Raw genomic sequence first — 15,144 nt, 5'->3', positions numbered from 1 at the left:
TATATCTTAGCGTCTTTTTCTACATCGCTAGTATATGACCCATTTTAGTAATATAGCTGGAACCAATTTAATCTCAGAATGTCTTCACTAATATAGATCACTTTTATTAAAACGTATCCAAGCAAATAAGAAAAAATCACTAAAATCAGTAGGCTTAAGCTTTAGCGCTATAAGATTTGTAAAAACTAACTTTTTGTTTAGTCTTTCAACATTAAAATGTTCTCCATACTCCGTAGAAAACACCCATAATTAGTTTTTGTACTTTATAACGGTGGTCCACTCTTAATAGCGTTCTTAGAAGAAATATCCCATATTTTAGCAAGGCAAAACAATTGCAACGCACTCCGTCACTACACAAATAAGGCTCAAAATTATGACTTATGTTTGTGTCATATACGGATTTTTATCAGTTAAGGGTTTCTTTAGGACTGAATACATCAATTTATAAAGATAAAGAAGTTACATAATGAATAAGAACAGAATAATTTAATATAATTTTTTTTTTTGGTACTTGATAAGTTTGGAAAAGACCTAGGAAATCGTATAACGGGAGAATATAATCTAGAATCATTCTTAAAAATAGCTTATAGTTGAATACGAAACCCATATAAAATAAATTAAATTAATTTTTTCACGTTTTTGAGTGATTTAGTCTGCATATGTGTCAGTTGCAAATGTTTTGTCCGATACTGTATGTTCACGGTGCGCCTTAACTAATTTTAAATGGAAGGTGCTTACACCTGTGAAGTTTTTGCAGATTCTGAAACTACAATGCTTATAGATGAGAAATATCAAGAAACAAAAAAAAAATCGCCGGAGGGATTTTCAAATAAATCGCGATTTAAGTTCACATTTTTAGGGGTTCTTTAGGTTTTCACGATTTTGCTTGGAAACCGCTAGGCCTATGTGAAAGGGCCTAAAGACCATCACCAACATCAATAGGATTCTTCGTTCACAGGGCCAAAATTGCGACCTTTAGCGTGATTTTCAAAAAAATTGAAAAATTTAATGTTTTACCGACTATTGCGATATCTCCGTTATTTGGCCACCTACGCCAACCTACTTTGCATCATTGTACAGATGGGATATTCTTCTTTCATAGTCCCCAACCAATGGTGTGATATTCGTCATTATAATTAAAATCTCAACTGGGACCCCCATCAACAACGAAAATTTGTGCGTGATTACAAAATTTAGATGGACAAACGGACGGACAGCGGACACACATAGTCAGATCGACTCAGATCGTCGAGACATTCATTTTGGTATATATACTAGGGTTATGACTTTTTTACAACCTCATATCCCTGTATAATAGCGTGATGAGTTTTGCCATAAGATTACATAAAATCATAATTATAAAGTGATTCGGTGAAAAAACCTCACGCACAAAATGATTTTACAATTTGAATTTATCAAAATTATGGACAATTTTTTGAAGTCACTGTAAGCAGATATACAGTTGAAATTAAACTTTAGAGTCACATGAGATAATTAAACTGACATAACATTTATTTTTCACTAATTTTCTTGAATTCTGAGAATCGTAAAAATGTCGTAAACGCTTTTATTTAAAGATATAATTTTTTAACAAAAAACAAAAAATTTCAAATTTTTTCAAAGTGGTTTGTGCATGACCTTTTTCAATATTTGAATGAAATAAACATTATTATAGTTATTAGTATAGTTATTCGTGCAACAAAAAATTATTTTTGAAAAAAAAAAAATTTTTCATTTCATACATTTTTTCAAAAAATTATATTTTTAAAATCGATTTGTGCGTGAACTTTTTTATATTTCAATGGAATAAACGATGGCATAGTGATTATTAGGCAAAAGTTCATTCCTCCCTGCTACAGGAAATCATTTTTGAGAAAAAATGTCAAAAAGTCATAACCCTAATATATACGTATGGGGCTACGACAATTGTTTCGATGCGTTACAAACTTTTTGGCAAAAACCAACTTATAATAAAGGGTATAAAAATTACGAATGAAACGACAAAACAACTGAAGCGATTTTCCTAATATTTTTAGGGAATGCACAGGAATTGCCCCCGGTGAAAACAGAATGTATATTTTCATGAATTTCGAAGGGGACGTGGTACTTCCCTGTGCCATATTTAAAGAGAGCCATGTCTTTATGAATAAAAATCAAATGCCGTCATAACCCAACTTAGGTTTTTGTGAAAAGAAAATTTTACCACGCCCACTTTTTTCAATTTTCAATTTAAATATTTTCTGGAAAAACTACTGAACCGGTTTTCCTGAAATTGTCAGGGAATCTACAGGGATTGCCCCCGAAAACAGCCTACATATTTTATTGAATTCGAGAGGGGGTGAGGTACTTTCCCTATGAGATATTAAAAAAATCGATATATTTGCAAAAATAACGCATGTAGCGGTTAAAAAAATTACGGATTTTTCTACAACCTAAGTACTGGAGCACGACTGCTTATTTTTAAATTTCGGAGGAGGTGGGGTACCTTCCCCACGACTTTCTTTTGAACGCTATATGTCTAAGATAAACTTATGATTATATCGGTTTCAGCATACATTTTTGGAGGCAATGTGGTTGTGTATACCATAGATACATATTTGGAGCCAAAATACCGGACCACGCCCACTTTTTTAAATTTGTTGTATCTTGAAAACTGATGACCACGCCCACTCTTTTCTATACATTATTTTTCCAAGACTACTGAACCTAATTTCATTCAATTATCAGAAAATGTTCAGGAATATCCCGTGGTCCAAAATGCTTTATAGACGTAGACAAATTGCGGGGGCCTATTGTTTTATAATCGCTAAATTTGCTAAACTTATGAGTGCATCAAATAGTTATAATTTGTGTAATTTTCATTAACCACATTTAAGTTCGTATCAATGACTCTTATGTGTTTCAATGTCACCGTAATTATAAACCAAAAAGAAATATACAAAACCATATAATATGCTACGAAAAATTGATGTATATAAAGCAGTTTGAATTTACCAAAAGTATAACAATCTTTCATTAGTCTTTACTCCATTAACATCAAACGAGAAAACATTACAAAAATGGTGAGTATTCAAAAACTGGGTTTTTTAACGAAAATAAAAAACTAATTTGCTTCTTCTCAAAGAAATTTACTTTGGCTTTGGTTTGTGCCCTTTTGGGTGTTGCTGCTGCTGATGTTTCCCATTTGAGTGGTGCTTATGATTATCCCAAGCAGGATTCTGGCTATAGCTATAGTGGTCCAGTCCAACAAGGTGGATACAATTATGAACCCCCTCAACAAACCTACTTGCCTCCTGCTGAACCCCAACAAACCTATTTGCCTCCTGCTGAACCTCAACAAACTTATCTGCCCCCTGCTGAACCTCAACAAACTTACTTGCCCCCTGCTCAACCACAGCAAACCTACTTACCTCCCGCCCAACCCCAACAAACCTACTTGCCTCCTGCCCAACCTCAACAAACCTACTTACCTCCCGTCCAACCCCAACAAACTTACTTGCCTCCAGCTGAACCTCAACAAACCTATTTGCCCCCTAGTGTAGGTCTTGGACAAGATGGTTATCGTTATCGCGTTGTCAAGCGTTATCGTTTGAGATCTCATTAAAAACGCTAATCAATTTGACTAGCAGTACCGATACAACATGTCGTTTGTAATTGTTTTCCATTAATTTGTTAATTGTTGTTTGGGTATAACCCAAACTTTTTTGTAATAAATCATTTTGTCTAAATCAATTAGTTGTGGTGTTTAATTCGAGTTTACTAGCCCATGACCTCATGATTTGGTTTAAATCAAACCTGAACTAACCGCAACACCATTTATGTTGCGGCATTATAATAAGCATTAACGTTTGTTATTATTTTAACTTTTCAAAACATATTGACGGATACAAATATTAAAAATGAACATCAACAGGTGGCCGGATCCCCAATTTTTAAAATAAACAGCATTTTCGTAGGCGAAAACAGTTTTGGTACTTTAAAACACAGATCTACTAACAATTTTATTGCGAAAAATGTATGAATTTTGACCTTAAATATTGGGTAACTACGAGGCCCTGGACCAATTTTCGTCCCTGCTTTTGATATTTATCGTACCCAATAGCATTTTAGTTGGGCATCGGCAAATTTTTTTTTAGCTTTTGAATCATCACACAATGAAGTACGGACTTGCACACGAAAACATAATATCTATGCCAATAGAGTCGTAAGAAAAGCAATTATTTAATTTCAATTCAAAATATTTCATATCCGGACTAACAATGAAAACGCGAATATTTGGCATCGATATGAATAATTCTGTGGTTTTCCTACATAACGACATAAGTCTAAAAATCAAAATTTTCAGGAGAGCGAAAACAAAATTTTTTTGTAATATTTACTACATGCCGATAATTTTGTTTTAGTTTTTTCTTACATACGGATAGAGCATGCCAAAAACAATCGTTATGAATAAAAAAAAATTAATTTTTTTTATAAATGTACTTGTTATTAATTTTTTTTAAAAACATATCTTTGCGTGTGCATCTTATTTCTTTCACAAAATGACATATTTATACATATGTTGTATTCTATGAAAAAGAGCGGAGGAAAATGGATAACACATGTACTATTGTGTTGTTTTTCTGTGAATATTTTTTTTACAAATTATTACCCAATCTTAATACAAATAAAACACATTTGTTAAAAATTTTAATTAAAAAATTTTATTTCTAAGTGACGGGAAAACTAAAATAAAACCAAAAAATTCTTCATATTTTAGAAATGGAACTTTATTATAAGTTATTAATTATCGACATATAGTACGCTTTTAGTGTTTGGTGATACTTTAAAACTTTTATAGAAATCATGGAGTACATCGGGGATAAGTGGCAGTAAATCCATCAAATCTTTCTGTTTTTCAGGTGAAATAGAAATTTCTTCATTATTTTCCTGCTCTGGATTGTAATTCATTACGGTGTTATATGTGATTTTTACTTTAACATACTTTAACAGGTAAATGAATGACCAGCCTTCTTGCTGTGAGGTTTGCATCTCTGTTTTCATTAAATCTACGTAACGGGACTTATGTTTGAGAGTAAACGGCATAAAAAACAGAAAATGAAGATAAAAGAGCATGCAAAAGAGCACATTCAGATTTACGTGGTTTTCTCTTGAAAGAGAATCAACAAATATTTTAATTATTATTACATACAAAACGACCTAAGTCACCTTGTGTTCTTTTTTATGAATATGTTTGCGATATACTGCAGCAAATGTCAATATAATAAGTTTATTATGACAATTATTTTGTTAAAAGGCCCACTTACGTAGTTTTGCCAAAAAATATATCAGAAACGGTACATTTTTTTTCAAATACGGAGTAGTGATATGGAAAGCTCTCAGAAAGTACAACTACGTGGTGCCAATAACTCAAAATTTACATAACTCGACTTATGTCGTTATGTAGGAAAACCACAGAATTGTATTGTTTTCTTAAGTAATCTCCAACATGATTTATACGCTTTTTCATGCGATCAAACCAGGGTTTCGGAGTCGAGGTATTTTTGGCTCGACTCCGACTCCAGACCGATTTTTTTCACGACTACGGCTCCGACTCCGACTCCGAGTCGACTCCGAGGGTAAATTCCTATACCACTAAAATTTATAAAATTTGCACAAATGTTAAACTTTATCCTATATTTGGCCCATATAGGCTAATTTGTTGGCTTTTCCTAAGGTATTCCTAGAAAGGGTATTAGTAATCAACTACGGAACATAAATATGAAGTAACATTCATATCTATATTATTTCTATTGAATCTTACATTCAAAAAGGGCAACAAAATACAATTTAGAAAGTTGTTGTAGGTTTTGGCGTTTTTTCCTCGCACGAGTAAATTTTGGAAGGAACTCTTTCCCGTGAGAAAATCTTTAAGCTTTTAAAATATGTGAAAATGAAGGGGCAAACCATAAAAACTACACGCGGTAAAAATTATAAGCAATTCATGAAAAGGGTTTAAAATAAATGTAAGCCAACATTTTAGAATGCTTCGAGAGGCTTAAAAATCTGCTTTCTGAATTTTAATTTGAAAAATACCACGAAGTTTTGTGGCAAATAGCCGTATACGAAAATTCTCTTTATACCCTACACCACTATGTGGGGAGGGTATTATACGTTGGGTTTGGCCAAAATGTTTGTAACGCATCGAAATAATGGTCGTAGGCCCATACTTATATATACCAAAATGAATGTCTCGACGAGCTGAGTCGATCTGGCAATGTGTGTCCGTACGTCTGTCCATCTAAACCTTGTACTCACGTTACATGTCACAATTTTGATCGCAACGTCACCAAATTTTGGGTGTTGATGGGGGTCCTGGAGGGGAAGAAGCCTACTGATTTTGGTGATGGTCGGATATTATTTAGGAGTCAGAATGGGCAAAAAACTTATTAGTAGAAAAAGACAACATTTTTTCCAAACCGAATATCTCAGCTTCTATAAGGGGTATACCCTGACAATGAAAGTAGAAAATATCACCTTTACAACGATGTTAAGTTAATTTTCGTAGATGGTCAAACAACGGAGATATCGCAATAGTCACTAATCCAACACAAGTTTTAATTTTGGCGCCTTTAATTGTAACGACGAGTATCTCAGCTTTGGTTGGGGACCTTCCAAATGCAAAACCTGGTTATGAAAGTAAAAAATCACATCTTTACAATGATGGAAAGTAGGTACGGGTAGGTGGCCAAATAACGGAAATATCGTAATAATCGGTAATACATCCCATTTTTCCATTTTTTGGAAATCACGCTACAGGTCGCAATTTTGATCGGATCGTCACGAAATTTTGGTGGTTAATGGAGGTCCCGGAGGTGAAGGAGATGGGCAAAAAAAGTCAGCGTTTTATTACAAAGCGAATATCTCCGCTTCTATAAGGTATACCAAAAGAAAAACCAATGAAAGAAGAAAATATCACTTTTACATTAATGCAAAATAGACGAAGGTGGTCAAACAATGGAGATATCACAATTGTCGGTAATGCACCCAATATTTCCATTTTTGGTAATCACGCTACAGGTCGCATTTTTGATGGAATCGTCGAGAATTTTTTTTTGCCTAATGGGGTCCCAGAGGAATAAAACATATTGAGTTTGGTGGTAGTCAGATAATTTTCCCTAAAATAAATGTTTACCAGTGAAAATCTTATGCACATGGGTAGTGGTGTAGGGTATTACATAGTCGTCCCGTCTATATCCTTTGCTCACTTGTTTTATAAAAGCGTTTTGCGGTGCCAACTCGGAAACTAAACCGATTGCCATATATTTTTGTGGACTTATCAAGAACATTATAATCTAGTCCTTCATCGATCGACTTTGTAAAAATATTAGATTTTACGGAAATGGTGGATAGAAAAAGTCAAAATCTGAAAAAATCAAAATATGACAAATAAAATCGATCGATGAATTTCTAGACACCGATGTTCTTACTAGATTTTTATAGAATTCTAATAATTAAGATTTTATCTAATTTTATGTAAACTCTTCAAAATAGACCTTGGTGAGAAGACTTTTGACATAAGATTTGTAGAACTTGTACAGAAGACATTAAATGCCCAATTATAATTCGAATATCATAGAACTTTACTTTTGCTTGCAAAAAATTAAAGCATCATTTGGACCATAAAATATTCTCAACCTGCATTTTGTAATCAAAATAGAGATGAAAAGATTTGACTTCAAAGGATAGTAGATATCCTGTGAACCGCCCTCTAACTTAGTATAATATAGCGTTTGCTTAATTGTTTTCTTATATTTTTGTTTTAAAATAAATAATGATTTTTTTGAAAAAATTATGGTGTCCCGAATTTAATGTTTTATTTCTATAATGTAGAAAAAAATTGCCCGGAGTCGGAGTCGAGTTATTTTTTTCGACTCAGACTCCGACTCCGACTCCAGCAAAATTGCTCGACTCCGACTCCGAAACCCTGGATCAAACCAATTGCTGAATCACTTTTTCCACCCCCATTGAGACACCTCCAAAACATGGCTTTTGAACGCTTTTACAGCAACTTCTGGCATCGAAAATCTTTGCACACGACTTTTTTTCTTGATATTCTGGAATCAAATGAAGTCACTGGATCCCCAATCAAGGCTGTACGGCGGATGAGCCATCAGTTCCACGATTGTCCGGTCAAACAGGCGCTGAACACTGGTCGAAACCACTGATCTAGCGGCGCGAAAGTCCAAAAATCAAACTATCAAATCGCGAAATATTTTCTATTGTATCGATTACATACACATTGCTGACAAAAATTTTATTTTGTTCATTTTTGTTGTTGTAAATATTCACTCAGTTATTTACTATCAAATACAAGAAATTACAAGATTTGGCCTTAGTAATATTATGTCCAAACATGGTTTAAAATCGAAGATAAGCCATATCGGTCCACTCCTTCAGGTACCTCCCCCACAAAAGTTCAAAAATGTTCGGAAAAATTGTTGTTACTGTAACTCTTGAAGAGAGTGGCCGAATTGGTCCATACTTTCACATCCTAATATATCTACTAGATATAGATCAGGTTCAAAAATGGATTATATTTGTCCACTCCATCCGGTACCTCCCACACAAAATTTCGGATAAGTTCACTTTAAGACCTGCTATCGAATCACTTTGATTTTTGTTGAAGCAACTTCCCTGTAGGAAGTGTGGGGTCATGTGTTGACATGTCGCCACTTTGTCTACTAATATGGCGACAAAGTCAACACTTTGTCACCAGGTTGTCAACTATTGATACCTTTACCTTAATAAGAAGAAGCATTGTGTATATTGACAGATGATAGCCCAACGAAGCATCCTTTTTTAATTTTCTTAATTGTTTGGCGTAAAATAATTTTTGTGGTTGGTGAAAAAAGTGTTTTTGAAAAAATCAATAAAATATCGTTAAAACTTAAAGCATATAATTTCAATAACAAGTATGAGCAAAAGAAAATATAAATCGCTGGAAATGCTGAATGCAACTAAACATAATAATGAATTACAATGTTGGATAATTATTTGGCAAAAATCGATTGTGAGATTTTTCCAATGTTATACAGCTGTAATAGGCAAGCAAATTTAAGGACATATTTTTTATTTATGTTTATTTATACATGTTTATTCTTTTCAATTCCTAGGTGTTATATCAACATTCAGCGAATCGCCTGATAAAACGTTAAGTGCAACAGAAGAAGAACTATTTTAAGCAGACAAGTCATTGGTGCGACTTGGCCAAGAAAATAAAACGAAAACGTTTTTTTTTATTATTTATATGTTAAAATGTTTAAGCAGCCTGAAAACATTGTCTTTATTTACTAATTTTTACTTATGTGGAATCTTTGGCTTAGCCATTTAAAAAGATAAAAATACTGTAATACGCAATTTGTACATTTTTACCATTTTCAATATTATTTGTTTTATTCTTTAATGAAATATAGTATTTAAACAAATGTGTAGCTTCATCTTCTTATTACTGTTTTATCTATGAAAAGTTCCAAATAAGCTAAAAAATTTTGTATTGAAAATCTGGTACTATTGACGCACTACCTCCAATGTCTATACTGACTCACTACCTCCATTGTCTATACTGACTCACTACCTCCAATGTCTATACTGACTTACTACCTCCAATGTCTATACTGACTTACTACCTCCAATGTCTATACTGACTCACTACCTCCAATGTCAACACATGGTTCCTCAGGAACTACTGACTTACTATTGACATACTAGTTCCATTGTCAGTACTGACTTTCGAATGACACGTTCATACAAAATGTCTATAGGAAATTACATTAGTTGTCTACAGTTTGTCAGTAGTACTGTTGACAATGTCAGTAGTAAGTCAGTATAGATTCACTATTGACATTTCCTACAGGGTTGCATTCGCTGCCTCAATTACGATGGTAAACGTTTTTTTCAGGAGAAAGTCCATACTTCTTGAGCAAACATCCCGAAGGGTGTAAAAACCCCCTATGGCACCATATGTATTGTCTGGAGATCCATTCCTTTTAGTATCTCCTCCGCAAAACTTTTGATCTCTAGTCCTAATGAACTTTTTGGTCGGTCCAAATTCCCAAAATTTTTAAAAACCCCTAAATACATACGTTTTTTGGGAAAAAAAATGTTTCAATGTATACAGACTGAGGGTATATCTCTGTCGCAAAGCCGACTGATACTTTTTTACTTGTTTTTTTTTATTTATATTTTATTTTTAACTTTTTAGTAAATACATTTTTTGACCGCAAAATTATAGTCAATTTAGGCCGAAAATGTAGATAAAAACTTTAAAATGCCTGAAATCGTGTAGTACCGCTAGATAAAGGCTATACCAAAACCTGGTCATATGTCCATAATTTTTGGTGTCCATAATCATTGGGGACTCCAAAAATGAAGATAAAATCCTTAAAACAATTGATAACTGATAACTGCACTTTTAAAATATGGGATTTTGCTTGAAATTAATACTAATTTAGCTGGGCATTTGTATGTGAGCTACATCAAAATATGGACCTATCATGAGAAATGTTTGCAAGGAGGAGTTCTACCCCCGGAGACCCTAAAATACAAGATTATAGCTAAATCCGTTAATAAATATGGGATAACAAGTAAAAATTTAGTGAATAGGGGGGTACCATCAAATGGGGCTACATCAAAACATAAATTCACATTGAAAATGTTTTCTAAGACGATTTTACACGCAGAGATAACTTGCTTACTTAGCTGGCCCATTACAGAACATTTGTTCCATAGACCGAACTAAGAAAATATCTCCAATCCTCTCTGTTTCGTTTTTTGGAATACCGTGCCTTTTCATTTCTTCGTCCACTTGTATGCTCCATCGAAGCTTAGGCCTGCCGATTCTGCGTACACCGCCATATGGCATGTATTAATACGCATTTTTATCGGGTTCATCATCGCTCTTTCTTATTATATGGCCTAGCCAACGCAATCGTTGCATCTCGATACATTTAACTATATCCATGTCTTTATATAGCTGATATAGCTCGTGGTTCATACGACTTCGATATTCACCGTCAACGCAAATCGGCCCGTAGATCTTTCAAAGAATTTTCCTCTCAAACACACCAAGCACTGCCTTATATGCTTGCGCAATTACCCATGCTTCGGAGCCATACATTAGCACGAGTAGTATCAGTGTTTTGTACAGTGTTATTTTTGTTTGAGGAGATGTGGCTTTGTTTTTAAATTGCTTACTTAGACCATAGTAGCATCTGTTGGCCAATACAATTCTTCTTATTATTTCACAACTGATGTTGTTTGTTGTGTTTATGGCAGTGCCGAGGTAGACGAAGTCTTTAACTACCTCAAAATTGTAGGTAACAACTTCCACAGTTGCCCCGAGCTCTATGGACGCTTTGCGCGTCGACACCATCAATTTGGTCTTTTCGCCGTTTACCGCCAGACCCACTTTCGCAGAGTCTGCTTCGACCTTCCTAAAGGTATCAGTTACTTCCTTTACTGATCGTCCCATGATGTCTATGTCATCAGCATAAGCAAGTAACATGTGGCTATTGGTGTAAATTGTGCCATTTCTTTTGACATTTGCATCTCGTATTACCTTTTCCAGTAAAATTTTGAATAGGTCACACGAAAGGCTGTCTCCTTGTCTGAAACCTCTTTTGGTACTGAACTGTTCGGAAAGGTTCTTTCCAATTTTAACTGAGGACCTAGTATCAGTTAAAGTCATCTTACAAAGCTGGATGAGCTTTGCGGGGATACAAAATTCAGACATTACATCGAATACCTTTGATCGGAGGGGACTGTCGAATGCTGCTTTATAATCCACAAAAAGGTGATATGTGTCGATCTGCATCTCTTGGGTCTTCTCCAGGATTTGCCGCAGGGTAAATATTTGGTCAATGGTGGACTTGCCAGGTCTAAAGCCGCATTGGTATGGTCCAATTATTTCGTTGACCATGGGCTTTAGTCGTTCGCACAATATTCCTGACACTATCTTATAGACAATAGGGAGAAGACTTATGCCCCTATAGTTGGAGCATACAGTCTTATCTCCTTACGCGTTCTTCTGCCAGATGGTGCTAACTAGCTGATGCATACACCTTATCAGCGCGTCGCCTCCGGTTTTAAACAGCTCGGCTGGTAAGCCATCGGCTCCTGCTGCTTTATTTTTCTTCAGCCGGTTGATTGGTGTTTTTACCTCATCTTGGGCGGCCGGTATACATTCTATACCATTTTCTGGGATTGGATCTGTGGTATCATCGTCTTAGCTACTATTGGATACCAGCAGATTGGAGAAATGTTCCTTCCATATCCTGTATCTGTTACCAGATTACCTTGCTGGTCTCTACAGGAGGATGTGCCTGTACCAAAGCCATCTGTTTGAGGTTTCACTCTTTGCTAGAATTTTCAGACGTTTCTCTTCTCTCCTGTTCCCCCGATATCTCTCTCGTGAGCTACGCGTTGTTACTGATTGTAAAGTAGCTCAATATGCCGCATTTTTCTCTTCGGTAGCAGCACGACACTCCTGGTCATACCATGAATTCCCTTGTGGAGGTCTCTGGTATCCAAGTGTGGATTTTGCGGCTGTTTGCATGGAGTGGGCAATATTCAGCCATTGTGTTGTTATGTTGTCGGGACAAGGAATGCTCTCATTAAGGAATTGGGCTAGTTGAGTGGAATATGCTGTGGCTATCTGTTGTGTTTGCAGCCTATCGATGTCCAACTTCCGCGTTGTGTCTGTTCGTGCTTTATTTGCAACGTTTAGACGGGTACGTACCTTTGCTGCAACAAGATAGTGGTCCGAACCAATGTTGCGCCTCGGAACGATTGTACATCCAACACGTTCGATGAATGTCTTCCATCTATCACAACATGATCCCAATCCATCGTATTTCCTGTATGGCAGTAATATCGGCCTTGTACTTCACAAGTACGTCTGTCAATGCGAAGACTGCACCTTCTATATAAAGAGTGCGAACATTCCAGGGGCAGATTCGCAGATCATGGTCGTTAAAACGTTTGTGGGGTTCGTCAACTTTAGAGGGGTTCGTTTTTCTTTTCTTTCGTTTTTTCATAGTAGGATGTTTTTTCTAGGGGAGGGTTACTAACCAGACGCCCAAACCCAAGTTTTTAACGTTCTTATGGGTGAACGCGCGTCACATGTTAGCTCACTACCTTTAACGGGTGTTAAAGACAGTTCCCCAGGTGACACCACGGGGAGAGCAGTGTCCACTTGAGATGAAAGAGGGACCAAATAAATCCTGGGCCTTGCAATGTTAAAGCCGGTCAGGACCGTTCCTTGGTATCTTTCATCCCCTACGTCACCCAACGGAATGAAACATTTACATGAATGCAATGAAAAGTTATGGACCAATTTTATATTATACTAATGAAAATAATTCTTAATATCAATAAAATTGTTTCATAGTACTAATAATATTATTTCATTCTAATTAGTTATATTACATTAATCTTGTACTACCCCGCATTCATGAAAAATTTGCATAGCATTAATGATGCTCAAGGAAGCATATCTTTTATTATTGCAATGAACCAAGTGTTCAAAATCAATAAAAATGTTCATCGATATTTCTTTGTGACAAAGCTCTTCAGGTTATCGATGCACATAAATGATAATAGTTTAGAGGCAACCAGACACAGCTGTGGGAATATATTTTACAAAGCTTAACTCAACACTCTGAGACCAAAATTACAATAACACCCTCCTTCCAGAACACACACACTCCCTCGTTTGCTAAATATTGTATTCAACAAGTCAATAATGGACACTAATGAAATTTAATATAACAAATACAAAAACTCTCAAACGAAAAAAACGAAACAACAACAGAGCATACCTCCCCGGAATTGATGTAGACCCTGTACCAACATATTTTGTTATGTGGCTGTTTCATATTGTTATTTGTTCATTTGGTTGTTGCAGTTATGTCGGCGCAGTTTTTTTCATCGAAAAAATCTCATTTGTTTCCAACCATCCCCCCACCCCCTACAACCAAAATGTTACTTTTAGCCGGAACAGGATGTTTGTTATGGCTTATATTATTCTTAACACTCCATTGAGGGTATTTGTGCAAATGCCAACCAGCCCATTGTATGATGAATAAGTATGTATGTTATGTATGTATTGACGTACATACCCAGCAAACCAATCGTACCGACTTCGTAACGAAATCGGAACAAAATTCGGACGATACGTCCGATATCTGATCCGAAATCGTAACGATATCTTAACGGAAGTTGTATGAAGTGGTTGACATAATTTCGGAACGAAATGTCTTAGGTCATCGGATAGATTTCGGTCCGATTTCGTAACAAAATCTGAAGAAAATCCTTGGGAGATTCGGATAGGAAATTTCGTTCCGACATTCGTTTCGAAATCGGAACGAAATCGGTACAAAATCTGAACTATTTCCTATCCGAAAAATCGTTTAGAAATCGGAACGAAATCTGAACGACTTTGCTTCCTAAATTGTTCAGACGTGTCGGACATCAGACATTTGGTTTGCTGGGTACATACATATGTATGTATGTATGTGTTTGCAAGTTTTTGTACGTTTCGTGTATAGGCATTCGATTGAAAAACAATATTTAAGTTTTACCATTGTTACCGATACCACCCACACCACCGCTTATTTCGTATTTTCAGGGATTTCCGTTATTGTTACTCCAGTTTCAATTGTCATTTTGCGGTTGTCAATTGTGGACAGTCTGTGAGTGTGAGTGTGTAAGGCTTCTTTTATTATTTGGCTTTTTCTTGTTTCAAAAAAATTGTTTTCCTTTTTTTAGTTCAACGTTCATTTGAACGTTTCATGTGTGGGCTTTTTTCTTGCTGGTGTGCGTGTTTTTGTTGAGTTTTTTCCCTATTGTGGTGCGTAAAAACTTTCATTAATCCTGCATTTGTGTTTACGTTCAATTATCAAAGATCACACGCTATATTTGTGTCGTTATGACAAAATCGAAAAAAAATCCTTGGAATATTTACATACATTCATCTATCCATACATATGTATGTAGTATGTGCTTTCTTCTTTTTTACGAATTCCATTGTGTTGAGTAATTGTTGGATATTTTCCTGCTATAGCTGGACCACCAACATGTTTTACAATGGTTAAGTATAAAAGT

The 15,144-nt window shown here is 35.3% G+C and overlaps 1 protein-coding gene and 1 long non-coding RNA gene across 2 annotated transcripts in view; both read left to right on the top strand.

Annotated features, from left to right (window-relative positions):
- Positions 1-3,604, top strand: part of LOC141398395 (uncharacterized) — an 11,743-nt gene extending 8,139 nt beyond the window's left edge. The window contains exon 2 of the mRNA XM_073975680.1: positions 3,125-3,604. Coding sequence (XP_073831781.1) covers positions 3,125-3,604 — 480 coding nt within the window. The remainder of the gene's footprint in view (positions 1-3,124) is intronic.
- A 5,377-nt stretch (positions 3,605-8,981) lies between these two features.
- Positions 8,982-9,467, top strand: LOC141396883 (uncharacterized). Its single transcript, XR_012411258.1, has 2 exons — positions 8,982-9,086; positions 9,156-9,467. It is a non-coding gene; the product is annotated as an uncharacterized lncRNA (long non-coding RNA).
- The last annotated feature ends 5,677 nt before the right edge of the window (positions 9,468-15,144 follow it).

Source organism: Musca autumnalis, unplaced genomic scaffold (assembly GCF_047663935.1).
Source record: "Musca autumnalis isolate F117 unplaced genomic scaffold, ASM4766393v1 scaffold_3, whole genome shotgun sequence".
NCBI lineage: Eukaryota > Metazoa > Arthropoda > Insecta > Diptera > Muscidae > Musca > Musca autumnalis.
The sequence above is the reverse complement of the archived record's forward strand: the minus strand, read 5'-3'. Positions and strand labels throughout refer to the sequence as shown.